At 44.0% G+C, this 17340-nt stretch overlaps 1 protein-coding gene across 1 annotated transcript; it reads right to left on the reverse strand.

Moving 5' to 3' along the window:
• Positions 1–12141: 12141 nt before the first annotated feature.
• HD556DRAFT_1442296 (uncharacterized protein) lies at positions 12142–12464 on the reverse strand (the record flags this gene model as incomplete). Its single annotated transcript, XM_041306436.1, has 2 exons — positions 12142–12166; positions 12229–12464. The coding sequence occupies 2 exons, from the start codon at positions 12462–12464 to the stop codon at positions 12142–12144; spliced, it is 261 nt and encodes an 86-aa protein (XP_041161316.1).
• Positions 12465–17340: the final 4876 nt, after the last annotated feature.

A 17340-nucleotide genomic window follows, 5' to 3' on the forward strand; every position in this document is an offset into this window, starting at 1 on the left:
TCCCAATTTAGTGGCACGGTGAGTGATCCTTCAGCTACATCAGATCTGATATATTTTTGTAAGCACATTATTCCCAAGTCATAGCCAGCAACTGATGTCGTTCTGCTATTGTATTTTTGATATTCATTTTTTCTTGTACTAGATACTTACATCATCCTATCTTCCTTATCTCCACAAGGGATGCTCAATTCTAAAATGTTGTTGTCGTTTCACTTAGATTTAGAGTTGTTTATGTCAACAACCAATTAATGTATTTCATTTCCGCCTCTGCAAATGGTTCCGAGCCCGGATGACAGCCTGGCTTCGTCTCTGAGTCTGACAAACTGTTGAAACTCTCGCTGAGCAGTGAATAATGAGCTATTATGTAGCTGGTCATGACACTAATGAAGGCAATCCACGTCAGTTTCCAAATCCAGGCCAATATCAACAGCAGAACCCATCACATGGTCGCAGTTGCATTTTGTCACAAGGTGGGAGAGGACAGCATTCCGCAAGTGGTCACCAGCCCCAGGCAGTAGTGCCTACATATAGCCTGAGGCCCTATCAAGAACAGCGAGATAATTACCAGTGGTATGAGGCTCAGCGGTAGGACATTCATCTTCACTAGCTTCATACATGGCTAATTTTCGAGTATGAAAATACTAGCTGGGCTCACGAAGACCAGGCCTATGCCCCAGTCTCCCAGCCTGGCCAGCCTTATATCCAACAATCTAGTGGTGTACAGGTCAGTCTTTGACACAACCGAAGTGCTCAAGATATACTGACAAGTCAAAGCTACCCCGCATTCACCAGATGCTCGAACACTGTAATCAGCCTCGTCCAAATCCAAATAAGATTGCCTATAGTCAGGCAAACGAGGCACCTGGTGATGGGAGAGTTCCCCAAGTCAATTCACAGCCGCCAGTAACGAATGACATACCAAGTGACAGGACAGTTCTCCCAATCAACTCGCAACAGTTGCCAGTGGCAGCTGGGTCACAACAGAAATGAGAACGTGAGGAAGAGTGCAATGACCTATCAGGAGAAAGAGACAGTACAAAGAAGATACGGAAAGCGAATGGCAAGTCAGTAACTCAACCTAGCGAAGGTACCAACCAAATTCAGCCTCGTTCCACGAAAGGATCAAAGTGGAAAGCCACAGGTGCAAAGTTGAAGACCAAAGTTGAAGGAGAACAAGCAATGACTCGACTTGAAGAAGATGGCCGTTGGTCAGACGAGGACACCAAACTTTTGCTCGAGACCCTTCTTGGAGGTGATAGCGAGTTCTATGAAGGCCTTGCAGGTAATGGAAACGTGAATTGAACTTACTAAGCTCAGTGCTGACACTGATCAATACAGATCTCTGAAAAGATATTCAAAGGAAGATGCAGTGCAGAGTCAGTAAGAGGACGTTATGAACGCTTATGAAGGATATTTTCATACATCCTGAATTTCGAGTCTATCACAGGCAATGGTGGTGGTGATCCTGACGTTGAGATGCTGGATGAGAAAATTGAAAATGCATGAATTTCGGGGAAGGATGTTGGGAATCTATCAGGTGCTATGTTGAAGAAATGGTATGAAGGGGGATGGTATGAGCTGTTCAATAGCCGGTGAGTATTAGTAGCTTGACACCTGCACAACACTTATGAGGATAGGTAGACTTGGTGAACATCCAGGACTTGTGCGGGAGGAGGAATTCCGTTCTGGAATGATATCTGATGCACTGATTATCAGCAGCGACAAGAGTGACACCAGTGATGAGGAACACAAAGTCAAGGTGAAGAAGGCTCACGGCAAAGCTCCGCAGAGATCAACATCATCAGCTGCTGAAACAAAGGCCAAATCAGTATCGAAAGGGGTGCCTGCACCACAACATAAAAAGAAGGCTTCGCAGAGCAACATCAGCATTGAAGCTGCTGACTTTTTCTCATCCAATGTTGAATTCCTCAAGGCAACTGCAAACACTGACAGCGAGCGGCTGAAGTTGCTCAAAAAACACGAGGATCGAGAGGATAAACAGTATGATTTTATGGTAGAGAAGGGGCGAGCTGAGGTGACACTGGCAGAACGCGAGGCAAAGGTGAAGAATGCCCGAGAGATTTTGACTATGGACAGCATGCCAGATGAGGTGAAGGTAGCAGCTCGTCGAGTGCTATTGGACTACTTTGCTATTGCAGGTCAGTAATAATTGCTGTTATATATCACAATGGGAAGAGATCATTTAGAATGGCGAGACAATGATGACGGCCAGCTTCCCTTAACCACTCATCTGATTCCCATCTAGGAAGCTCTAGTTCATCATCTTCAACAACTCCACCATAGCCAGAAACATCAACATCGGCCATGTCATCCTCCGAATCGTCATGGTCTGGATCACTATTATCAAAGAGCGGGATTAAATCAGGAGCATCACCCAAGTCTATGCACATGTTATGCAGAGTAAGGAGAGCTTCAACAACACGGTACGTGTCTCGGATGTCTTGCTCGGGCGGCAGATCCTTTAGACTAGGAAAACGACCCTTCAATATGCCGAATGTATGCTCAACGATGATGCGCTGCGAAGACAAGCATTTGTTGAATTTACGTCGGCGTGCTTTTTCATTAGCTGGCTGCCCATTGACCTCAGGCTCAGTGAATGGACGGAGTACGTATGGCGAAGATGGGTAACCTGGAGCAGGATCAGTACATGAAAGTAGGTCAGTAGAAGACACGAAGACACGACACACCCTTATCAGCCAGGACTAAAGTGTTGTTGGGGAAATATTTGAGCCGGTGTTGCCAGATGTGAGACTTCTTCCACATTGTCATGTCCGAAACGGAACCAGGCCATCCTAGCTCAATTGCCATGAAACGCTTCTCATGGTCGACAACAGCTTGAATATTAATCTATGTACGAAGTGAGTTAATCAAAACTATGCACAGAAAATGTACTCACAGTGGGATACTTCTTTCGACAAATAAAAGTCAAGCCATTTTGCTCCGGCATCTCAGTCAGATGAATCAGGGAGCCATCGAGCATCCCAACACAATCTGGAATTCCAGATTGGTCCCGAACCCGTGTCATTGTTTCATTTCGATGGTCCTCATCACCCCAAGTGACAACCTGCATACCAATCTCCCGCAGAGCACGCACAACACGTCGACAATAGAGGAAAACTGTGCCGAAGCCAATGCCAAGCTTATGCGCAGCCTGCAGGGGGTCCGCACCACGAATTCCGTAACGAACAAGAAAACAGGCAAGTTGATAACAGACAGGCCGCTGCGGCTTCCTCCCTGTTGATTCAAATATTGGATTCTGCTCTAAGAGCTGTACCAAGCGGTCGAAAGTAACACGGCTGATACTAACAGAGTGTCAGCACTTCAATCAAACCAAAAAAAAAAACCATTCACCGATATTCATGACGAAAATCTCAATCTGGCCAGCTCATTGATACATCAAAGAATTCCTCACACTTCTGCCACTGGTTGTAGGGTCCACGGGAACCGGGTCCAGATAGCATTAGCGAGAGTGCACGAAGGCCCATACTTGTCCCATGGAAAAAGCAGGATATCCTTTGGTTGGCTTCGTCATTGAAATCTTCATGTTCTGGAGAGAAGACTTGCTCAAAATTGCGTTGTGACCGCTTGGACACAGCCAGTGTACTGGCTAAGATGGAATGTAATGTAAGGATGTCCCTATAATTGTGTTTTCGACGCTGAACGTTGAACGTTTGGTCGTTGATTCGATTAAGGCTGATAGCGCTGAGCGCAGTATTGCGGCCAAGCGGCTGGAGAGCGCCACCGACCGGTGCCAAATAAGGATTAGTAAGAGCTGTAAGAGCACGCAAGCGTCGGCAATCAGCGTTGTACCTGTGTTTGAACAACAAACGACAACGACATTTTAGAATTGAGCATCCCTACAGCCATCTATCCATCTATTCATTTATGCGAATCAGGTTTGTATTTTCAGAAAATTGTGTCAATGCCGTCTCTGAACATCGTGGCAGGCTATACTATTCTTGTACTGGTATGAACATCATCCTATCTTCCTATTGTGTCAATGCCGTCTCTGAACATCGTGGCAGGCTATACTATTCTTGTACTAATTCTTGTACTAATACCAACATCATCCTATCTTCCTTATCGACCATCGCATTCACCGTATGCGAATCGGCGTATGTTTCTTTGCTCACATTTATACTGATACCTACCTTACGATACTTATGGCAGAATGCTAGAAAGTGTCCGCTATGCCGATCAGATGTCAAGTTCCTTTAAGAACTTTATCTATTTAGTAAGTTTTTTCTTTAATGTCACGTTATCCCTGATTAAGTCCTACAGTCTGCCTGTCACTCAAATCCTCAGTACTAATCCCCCTTTGTACTCTCCTGGACTGCGCGCCCGTGGACAGCTCCTCCAACTGACTCTGCATCGTTGGTGGCCCTCCGTGTGACTTCGAGTCCACAGTGTTCATTATGGCCGTTCGTCGTCCAAAGCCTCGCCGTCGTGAGGCATCAACCTCCCTCACGCAAGAAAAATCCCCTTCAATTCCACAGCCAGTCACAATCATCTGTGAGCCTTGGATGAACACGGCATGGCAACGTCCTTAGTCTTCCCTACAATCCTTTCTTATTTACTGTGGTCCTTCCTCACCACAGTCCTTCCTATATGTCTCTTTGGCCATTTCCCATCCCACGTGGTCCTTCCCATATGTCCCTATGGCGATTTCCCATCCCCCGTGGTCCATCCCACATGTGTCTACAGTCCTTTTTTATTCACCACGGTCCTTCCCATAAGTCTCTTTGGCCATTTCCCATCCCACGTGGTCCTTCCCACATGGGTCTACAGTCCTTTTGTATTCACTGTGGTCCTTCCCATATGCCCCTATGGCGATTTCCCATCCCCGTGGTCCATCCCACATGTGTCTACAGTCCTTTTTTATTCACCGTGGTCCTTCCCATATGTCCCTATGGCCATTTCCCATCCCCCATGGTCCTTCCCACATGTGTCTACAGTCCTTTTTTATTCACCACGGTCCTTCCCATATGTCACTATGGCCATTTCCCATCCACTGTGGTCCGTCCCACATGTTTCTATGGTCCTTTCTTATTCAATGTGGTCCTTCCCATATGTCTATATGGTCCTTTCCCACTCACTATGGTCCTTCCCTACAATCCTTTCTTATTTACCTTGGGTCTTCCCATATCTCTATGTGGTCTTTCCCATCCACTGTGGTCCTTCCCATATCTCCGTATAGTCATTTCCCATTCACCATGGTCCCTTCCACATGTCTCTGTGGTCCTTCCTCCAGTCACTTTTTAATGGTTTCAATTTATAGTCTATGTCCTTGTGTTTGATGCTCAATACCTCACAAGCATGTTGGCTTTCCCCGGTGACTCTCTAAATGGTTTTAATGTATATTCTATGTCCTTGTGTTTGATGCTCAATACCTCACAAGCATGTTGGCTTTCTGTCATATCCCGTGTTCTGGACCCGGACCTATCACACACATCATTTCCGGAAGTCCAGATCCGGCCGACGTCTATCTATGTCCGGATCCGACCCGCGTCTAACTTCTGTGCCTTATCCCTTTGTACGTTCCTACTCCAGTTAGACTATATCATTTTCCGTACCTCATTTCATTTCCGCCTTTATTTTCATCTGTTCTAATCTCCGGGTTCATTTACTATTTTCCGATAGACTAGTGTTTGACTTTTCTATACGCTCCGTCCACAGCTTTGTATAGCTTCGGACTGCGCATCTCTGTTCTCCGATAAGTCCTCAGTAGTATATAAACCCTGTAGAATCTATGTACATCCTTAGTTCAAATATCATCTTAGACTCTGCTCATTCCCTCCTCCATCCGACTTGAGTTTCTCTCTCGTCGACCTCCGCTCGTCTTAGGATTGACTCCTATAGACTTATCACCTCCGCCTCTACCTTTGGTAGTCCTCCGCTGTTTCCTTTCTAGTTCGGACTTCGTCCAGATTAGTCTTATCTCTTGTTCCTGAACGTCCACCGGAATTCCCGCGCATCGGACATCAGACTCTGGACATCACCCGACGCCCTCCGGACATCGTCCGGTAACCTTTGGACATCATTTGACAGCCTTCAGAAGTTTGGGGCACGTACTCGGGTAAGGGGCGCAGCGCATGAGCTGAAGCCAAGCCCTTCGGATCCGACCCTTGAGCACATTCTTAACAGACAAGCATTATATTCGCACATTGAGTTCTAAGGTAATACAATTTGTAGCACCTACACAGAATCAACTCTTTACAGTGTTGCAGTATATCTCCCTCACCTGTTGGAGCTCAAGGATATCACCGACAGACTACCCATTACTACAGTCCTGTCCAGAGAAGTCATCATAGTAAGTGTGCCTTCCCTGAGAAACTAGTCATAGCTAATTTTTTCCATCACAGCATCTTCACCTTGTTGTGGCCCAGCAACTGACCAGCGCCATGAGTGCATACTGTATTACTGTCATCACTTACTTATTTTTTATATGTATAGTTCTTGATTTAGGTTGTTCTGCACATGTCACAATGCCACCTCCCATGACTGTACCTACAGCACAACCTTTGATCCCTGTCACTTTGGCGCTGCCAATGGGATTTTTATAGTTCCTACCTTCATCTACCATCACAACTATCATAGGGTTTAACAGGATGGGTCCCATCCTGTCCAAAACAGCACAACCCGCTTCATTTTGGCTCCAATGAACTGCCTTCTGCAGTATGATGATGTCAATCCACTATCCCCATCATTGCATAGCAACCCTCAAGACTACCTTCTCAACATCGCGTGCTACCTCTCTTACCACCTTCTACACATTACTCCATCTATGGAGGGCCCAACATCCCACTATCCTACTCTGGTTTTTTGCAATCCACTGTCTCTTCTGTGGACTCCATTAGCAGGTCTTTGCCAACCACCAGCATCTCATTGGCCCACTCCAGACCCTCTCAGGTCCATGGCCCATGTATCTGGACCAAACACCTCCATTACTCATAAGGGGCAATAGAGAATTCAAATAGTATTAGGACAGTGTTAGAGACACCTTCCCTTCACTCGCTGATTCTGCGGCATGGGTGGTCTTCTATGGCGACTTGCAATACAATATGGGCCAGACAATTTTAATTTCGGCTGCCCTGTCTGGCCCTTCAAGTGATGCCTATATGCATTCAAATAGTGAGCTCATTGGCACTGATATCAACAACACAGTAAAAGATGCTCATATCAAAATGCTGCTGTATGTAATGATTGAGGGTCATTCCTTGTGGCCTCCCATTGATGTCTTCAAGAAGCATATGCAATGGGAAGGAGAGTGCACCGCAATTTTACAGAGGCGATTCATAAAGAACATCGCTATGATACAAAACAGGGATACATGCACTTTCACCACCAATAGGATTGGAGAGATGTTTAGCATGAGTTGTACATCAAACTGCACTTTGAGATGAGTCATATATATAGCCTCTACAAGGCTACAGAAATGTCAGTCTCCTCTACAATGCAAAGACACAATACAATGCACCTATTCATGACATCTTACTAACCATCATTTGAAGGCTTGTATCAAGCAGAGATAAAACAGAACAAAAGCAAAAATCTTTGAACCTAATCAAAAAACTATCCACATATCATTCAATTCAGTGACTTTTGGAAGTAGGGAAGGCTTTATACATAGAAACAAGGGTATGAAATTTCTTGATATTTACCTTTGACTCATGATATATCACTCTAGGCTACATTTGAAAGAGTGAGGCGAGAGTTGCTCTCTATCAAAACAAAGGACATACAGTTAGTGAATTTTATGTTCAAGCTCTGCTTGCATTTTGAATACTCTAGGACTTATACCTTACATAGATAATGGAAGGACCTAATAGTACTTTATGAATGTTACTATTATTGAAATTCAACTCTCTTTAACTAAGGAAAATTATTCTTACCTATGCATTTAAATTTAATTAGTCATGGTTATAATTTAAAACAAATTTACACTACTAAGTAGGAGGGTATATATCTAATTGACCAAACTCCAAGAGCATGAACTATTGGGCACAGATGGGACATTCATAGGACTAAGCCTACTGTAGATAATTCAGATAATAATTATAAACTTAAATAAAATGAAAAATGAAAGAGTAGACACTAACTGCCTAATTCAAAATACTAGTAGACAGTAGTTGTTTATCCCAACATTGAATCATATTATTAATTGAATGTCCATGACAAGTAGCAGACAATGAGGCTAAGGATATAAGTTCATGGCTGCATCATGGAACAAATAGGCTCCTGGGATTATTTCCTGGCTTTAGAAGCCAGACCCCTATGAATCCCTTAAAATCCTTCAAGCCTGTCTATAGTGAGCCTTCTCTCTTATTATGACTAATTATTCCTAATGATCATAACAATTATTGTCACACATAACTACGTACTTATATGATCATATTTTTTAGCAATTTTCATACTCAACACACCTCAGTTGCTTATATAGACAACCAAGGTGAGATATATTTATTAATAGACTATTTATCTAGCTAATATTCTTACACAGTTTATATATTCAATATATTATGAGCTCTGTATTTGTCATCTGAAGAAATTTGATTTCAATGGAGTAGGTGTTAATAGTTCTCCTGTACTACTCAAACCCAGAACAAAGATGCCAATAGATAGTCTGAAGTCCGGAAAGATGAATCTATAATATGACTGGTAAAAAATTTATGCTTACTAGTTAGCAATTTAAGGAAGCATATAATTACTTAACATGCTGCTACATATCTGCAAGAAATATAGAAATATTGCAATTATCTAAATGTTGATTTTGAAATTTTGAATGAGGGATTCTCAAAACTAGAATCAGCTATGCATTTAAGAGACAGAATAATTAAGGAACCTTCACATCTCTGGGATGTATTAAATTATATTGTATCAATCTACTGTCATTTTTCTAGGTTATCCTGGTGATTATAAGCTTTGTAGGAAAATACAAGCCTAATATTCTTAACTTATATATAATGCTATACTTACCTGAGTATACAACTGTCTAATATCTTCCCTCTTTCAGCTTCCTCAATCAAATTGAAAGTAAATAGAATCTTCTCTTTGGATAAAACTACTAGGTCTGAGTGATTCTGAACTTGGAGCTCCTGAGCATTATTTATGTCATTATATTAGTAGAATCAGAGACTAATAATATAAGAGTCTTACAGTGGAGCCCAACTATAAAATCATCAATAATAAATCACTATACTTATTGTAGGAAAAAACTAGAGACTTTGCTCTAGCTTTCTTAACTGTAGAGCCTTTATAGATGAATTAATGACATATGTCTCTGATAACTGCTTGCTTACCTCCAGATTTACCTCTTTTCTTTTGAGAGGAGCTAGCTTTTGGCGCCTTTGACTTGGCTTTTTCTTTTTTTAAAGGAAGTTCATCAGTCTCGAAAAGTGTGCTTATTTTCCCTACTTTCTTATTACTATTGAACAAAGAGTCTGTATGATGCCTAATTATATTTTTTATCTTAGAGAAGATAGCAGATACTGATGTAAACTAGGTGTTTCTCTTATGAATGTATCAAGAACAGCAGCTTTACTAAAGGAGATGTCATTTAGAAAGACATCCTAAGTATCAGCTACAACAATTCAGTATGTTAAGGTCGTAGGATCGTAGGATCGGATCCAAAGGACTTCGGCCTCAGCTCGTACACTGTGCCCCTTTCCCAAGTACTGTCCCTTATTTCAGAGACTAATGATGACGCTGTAGAAACAACAATACTGAGTGGGGCTATACGAAGATGGCTCCAAACTGATATATTTGTGTTGTGGTCTTTGCACTGCCTAGTCTGCTATACTTGAGACGACAAGTGCGTTCGACCCAGGGGTCTGCGGTCTGGGAATAGTCTTGGGGGTAAGTGAGTGATGTGGAGTCAATAGTCCGAGCGCGGGAAACAATGTCCGAAGGTATAATTACGATGTCCGATGCAAAAGCGTCGGGTCCGATGTTTTCGGGGTTTCGGGTTATCGGGTTCTGGTTCGGGGTGTCGGAAACTAATAGTAACGCTATAGCGAGCGTCGGAAGAGCGAGCGGTGTGCGCGATAATAACAATGACTGATACGGATAATGAAAGAGCGATGATATTCGCAATATCAACTAAGAACTACGAAATATCGGGTTTGACCACTAAGCGTCGGGGAACTGCTCCCCTCTACTTGGATAATGAATAATGCTCGAGGTCAGTCCAATATATATGTAAGTACGTAGAAATGCGGAACCCGTAGGCGAAAGTAGCGGCGGAGTATTTCGGATCCGAAGTACATGTAAATAAACATGAGGCGCTGCGGACTATGGGAAAACATGTAATAGCGCTGGCTACGACGTGAGCAATGTGCAAAATAATGAACTACACACCTAGTGGGGCTAGCAAGACAGGACGGGACACGGATAGGACAAGTGCGCGGGAAAACATCGGGTCCGATGCGGCCTAAACGTCAGGTTGGCGGGTTAGCGTCGGATAACATCGGGAAGTGATTAGCATGTGACGGGTATAAATTAGTGCAACTCTGCTGTAAATTGAAGTATTAGATTTGCTAGAATAATAAGCATTACTGGAAGATTTGAAATATTTAGAGTAGTACTCCTCCACTGCTTTGCAGCTAATAGAATTTATATTAGATTAATAAGGTTGTAGGAGGGATATATACCTATTTTACTCAGAAAGCAGTTATGCATAGAATAAAATTCACAATAGAAAGAAAGTACTCCAATTAATACCATAACTTAGACAGTTTTACCTAAGCCCACTTCATCTATGAGTAGGATAGGCATTTTATAAAATATGTTCTTAACCAGATCAACTTGCTGGTGCTAGTGAAGAATCTATTTTCTTTTAACCAGGTCTAACTGTCCTTAGTCTAGGAGTTGCAATTGCAATAGAATTCTCACAAAAGGTTAAAGAATAGTAGTAATACTCAAAATAACTTTCAAAACCTTTTGAAAACTCGCTTAGACGCCAGCTAAACACTTTGAACTCTCGGCTATAGTCTTGAAGAAACCTCGGCCAATGACCTAGATTCAAAGTCAGGCCGGCATCATACGGCAGACTTTGAAAGTACATGAAAGTCAGGGATTTGGCCGACTCTAGGGCTACTCTACGTAGACTCTGGGGCTAAAGTCTTGGGCCGGTCTGAGGCTTCGGCGGCTGGCTTCAGGCGGAGCTTAAACATTACTCGATGACAAAGTGTGTCCCGCCCCTCATCGATCATTGTGCTGCCCGCCGCCGTGAATGCCTTCCTGCCAATACAGATGCCTTCCTGCCAATGCCTTCCTGCCCGCCCGCCATCTAATGTTGGTATGCTGTGTTCATGCTCTGCTCAAAATGCACATTATCAGTAGCCCTTGTTATCCATTTCCTACCCATCTGCCCTTCTTATCCACTGCCTTCCTTTCTGAATACCTGCACAACTGCCTGCCTGCCCACTCACCCACCTACTTGCCCACTCGCTTTCCTATCCGCCCTGTTCCCTGTCAGCGTGTGCACACCCGATAGCTATTGTTATGTCTTCATTACAGGAAGCCGATCTCGCATTTCTTACAAGCTTATCCCTCCGCAAAAGTGCGATTGGCCTTGTCATTGATTGTGCTACTTGTGGCGGCACTGTGAGCGGTAGTAGGATAACTAGACAGAGAGACATGGATGATGGGGTTTTTTGCCATTCTGCTGCAAGTTAAAGACAGTAACATGATTGCGATGGAGTATCATTTCATCCAGAAAAAAATCATATTTCACCAGAGTCATCTCCTGACACATATTGTGAAACCCTCTGAACCAGACATTGGTCTGTTCTGCAATTGAGGAGTTGAAATAATACCTGCCTTATTCATCGAGTAGCTCTGGATATGCTTTCATGTCACAACATTGCTGACAAAATGTGTCGCTGGCCTTGTGCTTTGTCTTATGGTGGAAGGTGTCTACACACATCCCCATGCCATCCAAGAATTTGAGTTTGCGGCTCTCGAATGGAGTGCATTGCAATTGGAGTCATAGATGAGGTGTTGTGGTTTGCGAGCACACGGGAGAGAAAATGTCTTCTCAAATAAGACCTTTGTATTCAATATCTTAATTGAATGAATGCAGGGAGGTGGGGATAACACACCAGTACATTTGAAACTGCCTCATGGTGGTACATTGTTCCATGCCCTGAAATCACACCACAAGGGCGTATAAACAATTGCTCATTGTTGGTCCGCTGCCGGAATAACACAGCTTTGAGCTTGAATAATTCATTCTTGTCTTGACATGTATCTGGTATCTGCGAGTCTGCATTACTGAGGTCTGTCACTCCTGTTGATGTTGTAGATGAGGCTTGAACGAGGCAAACATTGCCAGTAGATGGATTCTGATTGTACCACTCGTCAATATCCTGAACCGGCAACATATCTTCATCATTGCCCGCACTGGCTGCAGCAAGTGCATTGTTGAGCTTTGCAGTCTTCATTCTCTATGTCTTACTCTTCCCGCTTTGTGTGGATGCTGCCTTCATATCCTCCATCTTGAGGTGAACTGGATCAGCACAGGCTTTACGATACTTGCCAGTCTGATCATTGCGGACAACAGGCCTGCCACACCCCTCAACTGCACACATGGTCTTGTGCTGCTTGTGACTGGGATCGGTTGAGCAGAAGCGGTGACGTGTACGTTTGAACTAGTGGCCGAGGGAGAGGGGCAAGCAGGAGAGGGTGCGAGGCGGTGGGAGATTGTGTCAGCCATTGACACGTGACACTTTGTCATCAAGCAACATCTAAGCTCCACCTGAAGCCAGCTGCTGAAGCTCCAGACCGGTGTTAAGAACGTGCTCAAGGGTCGGATCCGAAGGGCTTGGCTTCAGCTCGTGCGCTGCGCCCCTTACCCGAGTACGTGCTCCTAACTTCCGAGGGCTGTCGAACGATGTCCAGAGGGCGTCGGGTGATGTCCGGAGTCCGATGTCCGATGCACGGGAATTCCGGCGGACGTTCAGGAACAAGAGATAAGACTAATCCGGACGAAGTCCGAACTAGAAAGGAAACAGCGGAGGACTACCAGAGGTAGAGGTGGAGGTGACAAGTCTATAGGAATCAATCCTAAGATGAGCGGAGGTCGACGAGAGAGAAACTCAAGTCGGACGGAGGAGAGAATGAGCAGAGTCTAAGATGATATTCGAACTGAGGAAAACTACAGAGACTGTACAGGGTTTATATACTACTGAGGACATAATGGAGAACAGTAAGTGCAGTGCGAGGCTATGTAAAGCTATGGAGAAAACATATGGGACGACTATCACTAGTCTATCGGAACTTAGTAAAATGAAGACGGAAATGAATAAGGGACGGAAAATAAAGTGTACTAACTGATAAGGGAAATACCAAAGGGATAAGGCACGGAAGTTAGACGCGGGTCGGATCCGGACGATACATAGAAGTCGGCCGGATCCGGAAATCCGGAAATGATGAGTGTGATAGGTCCGGACCCGGAACGCAGGTGATGACAACCGGCCCAAGACTTTGACCCTAGAGTCTATGTAGAGTAGCCCTAGAGTTGGCCATTTCCCAGACATTCTTGAAAGTACCATGCCTCCTGCCCGTCGACAATGTGCCCGTCATTCTGCATGCCTCAACACTCATACTCCATCATACTTGGGGGCAATGGATGAGGAATCAAATATTTAAGGTCATTTCACCTCACACCCACCTCTGGAACAGTCTGGACCCCGGCTCACCATCCAGTGGCACCATGACTGTGCACTTACCGACACACTGGTAAACTATCTGACCACCCACCCTGCCAATTGTTGAATTCCATTTTATTCTGATGGCAAGAAAGCCATGACTGCTGCAGATGATGGTCCCTCAGGCTCAGATAAGGGGCAGATATACAGTGTTCTTGCTAAGCTCATCTTCATGGACCACGTCAAGTACAGCCCTGTATACTCGGTCAATCCAAAGAAATTTCGTGATGCGGTCTGCAATCACATTGGGACATAAGTCTAATCATATTTTTTATTCCATTAATAAAAATTCTAAAATTTACACAGTCTCAGGGGTAAATACAAAAAAATCAAGGTGTCGTTCGGCAGTATGGGCGCTGGTGTCATGCCAGTTGAGGGGACTTCAGCAAAAAATCTGCTGGGTGAGTTGTTAGTCCCATTTTTTTCTTGTTCTTGGCTGATCAATTATTTTAGATGCCACGCTTCTCGAGCTGCCATGGTACATAGAACTTGATGCCATTTGGCACTCTAATCCGTCCATGGCCGCAAAGGTGCACTAATCAAGACCTGGTGTCGACCACACAGGTGTCTTTTACTCCCTCGTTCAACCGCATGGTGGGGCTGGTCCCTCCATGTACTATGGTGACAGTCAGCGGTCATCACACACTCCTGATGTCTCAGATCATCCATCTGCCTACCAATGTGGGCACCATGTGCCTCAAAATTTTGCTGGCAGTATGTACCCACTAGCAACACATGACTCCTCAATATCGAGACACTCTGCTCCCCCTCCCTCCTTACCATCACATTCACCCTCTCACGTGTCCAAGGTTCACCTTCCTGGTCTTCCATCAGATGACAGTGACAATACGAGTGGCTTCATGCTACCCAGGAGCACAAAGCCTCCCAAGCTGCAGTCAGCCATCAGCGCCAGCAGGAGGTCAAAGACACTGAAATTTGGCTTCGTGAGACAGATATTTGGATCCACCAAGCATATTCCTTGGTGCTTGATAAGGAAGCAGAAACTCTTTGCCTTAAGATTCAGTTCCACCAAATGATGCAGGCCTCCAAGGCCTCATCAGATGCAGGAACGGGATGAGTTATTTCCTCGTGTTGTCCGCATCTTGTTGTTGTCCGCATCTGTTGTTGTCCATCCCCTCGTCATGTTTGCTTTGTCATCTTGTTGTCAACATTTGTTGTTACTTATTTGTTCCATTGGATATCTACATGTTTTATGTCTTGTAGTACTTTCATTCATGCTACATAGGTATATACATTTGTTGTACAGGTGTATTGGTAGTAGTACATGTTCAAATAAGCATTGTTTTTGGGTGTCATCCTTCCCTGTGGTGTGCACCTGAGTGAGGACTATCAAAGAGTGCATCCATCAGCCTTGTATGAACAGCTTGACCTGGAGTGCCTTCATATGTCCTGTCACCAACTACTTCTTCACCATCTGGACTCTCAATCTCTTGATCAATACAATCTTCCCCCTCTGCATGGGCCCACTTTAGAGAACTCTGGTATGTTCCATCCTTCTTGTGATGCTCAATTTCAAAGTGAATGATCATGTTGTGCAGGATGATGCAACACTTGATCCACTGTACAGCAAACTTAAGGTCTTTTTCAGCCTAGATCCTAAACCAGAGTTCTCGAAGGGACTGGAACTGTCCCTTTAGAACAGCAAATGTGTGTTCAACATGAACACAGATCTAAATAAATCAATAAAATCAATTTATTAAAATATGGTACTTCAAAAAAATACCTTAGAGAGGTGATAATTAAATGACTTCTGGTCCCTTGTCAGCCGCCCATTACAAGGCTTCTTAGAAGGGGCAATGCACCATAGCTCCAATAGATATGTACTGTCTGCCCAAACCCAATGACCATCAGGCAGAAGGTCAGCATGATCTTCATAGAGACAGGTAGATCAAAAAGTGAATGCATCATGGACACTTCCAGGATGACCCAGAGCACAATCCACAATAAGAAGATTATGGGGTAAAATGACTGCCTGGAATTAAATCAATTTTTGCATAAGAATATAAAAAAATAAACAAATACCTAACAGCCAAGGAAATACTTGGATTTCCTATCAAAAAATGTCTCACCATAGTAACCAGGTTTGGTGAAAAGATCCACATTTGAGCCATTAATGGCTAAAAAGCCACCTTTCCACTCTGAGCAGCTACATAACTCAGCAAATTTGTGAGCCAAATCAGCATCCTCAGAGTTATCTGCTTCCCAGCAGATAAACTGATCATGGGCATTAAGCACCACAATCATCACACGATTAGTGCAATTAACCATGGATCCAACACTCATACCTGCCCATTGAGCAACATCCTCAAGAGTAATGGCATTGCCATAGCGGCCTGCCCGATTTAAAAAAATGGCAAGCTGGATGGAGACAGGGAGCTGAGGATTGTTGGATTTGTTTTGGAAGATAGGGTGATTAGAGATATGATCAAGGATGTCATCAAAAATCTTGAAGTTGATGCAAAGTTTCTGCTGAAACAAGTGAGAGTGGTGTTCTTCATAATGAATTAACATGTAAAGCTGAGGGGCTCATGGAGGAGGCTCATCAGGCTTATGGAGTATATGAGCCTTCTGAACCTCATCATGGAGGACATTAATGGTATTGTAGAGCCTGTTGTAAGGCAAAATGACATCATCTGAAGATGTAGAACCATCACTAGAAGAATTGGAGGTTCCTGTCATAGGGGAGAGGGGGGATGGGGGGGGGGGAGGTAAAAGACAGATTGATTGTATCATCATCTGAAGTAGAAAGTGAGGTGCCAGAGCTGAAATCATTGGAGCTAGAGTCGAAGTCAGAGTCAGAGTTAGACCAATCATCTAAAATATCCTGATGCTGTAGCTTGGCCAAAGCAAGTTCAGCCTAATCTATAATATCCAGGAGTTCTTGATGTGTGGATGGCTCAGGCATACTAGTTACAGTGGGGTGGAATCGATGGGATCAAATCCCCTATTTATGCGTATATGTGATATCATTTTTGGCGGAGTTTAAATGTTCGGCAAATTCCAAAGCTTCGTCTTGTGCTGAGCATGTTGGTGTCATCGACCTCACCCTCGAATCTGGATGCTCACCTACAGTGCTGAGCATGGCACCATCAAGTGTCATGCACTCAATAAGGTAAGTAATTTTTTGTTCTATTTGCAAGTTGTAGCTAAGATTTATTCTTATCTCACAGAAAATCTCTTCTAGTGCAGACATACCACCTAACCAGCGCCTTATCTTTGCCAGTGAACCGCCCACCTGCCCTCTACCTCATTTCCTAGACCTTCTATATCCTTCCTTAAAGGCCAACCCTATGCCCATTTCAATCCAGCTGGCTCAAGGCTGTTGGCACTCTTGCGCGCTATCTCAAAGATGGCCGTACTCTCAGCAGCTACAACATCCAGAAATAGTTCGCCCTTCACAGGCAGCGCAACAGTTCGGCCTTACTTGACTTTGCAAACACCACGTCCTCCCGAGCCTATCGACAGTAGCCGGAACCTTCACTGGCACTAGTTTCTATATAGCTGTACGTCCATTCCTTGATCATACATCCATCACCACTGATGGTCACTATAGCCGGAGTGCATCAGTGGAAAGAAATATAGCATCTGT

Source organism: Suillus plorans, assembly GCF_016647745.1.
Source record: "Suillus plorans strain S12 chromosome Unknown HD556scaffold_22, whole genome shotgun sequence".
Taxonomy (NCBI): domain Eukaryota; kingdom Fungi; phylum Basidiomycota; class Agaricomycetes; order Boletales; family Suillaceae; genus Suillus; species Suillus plorans.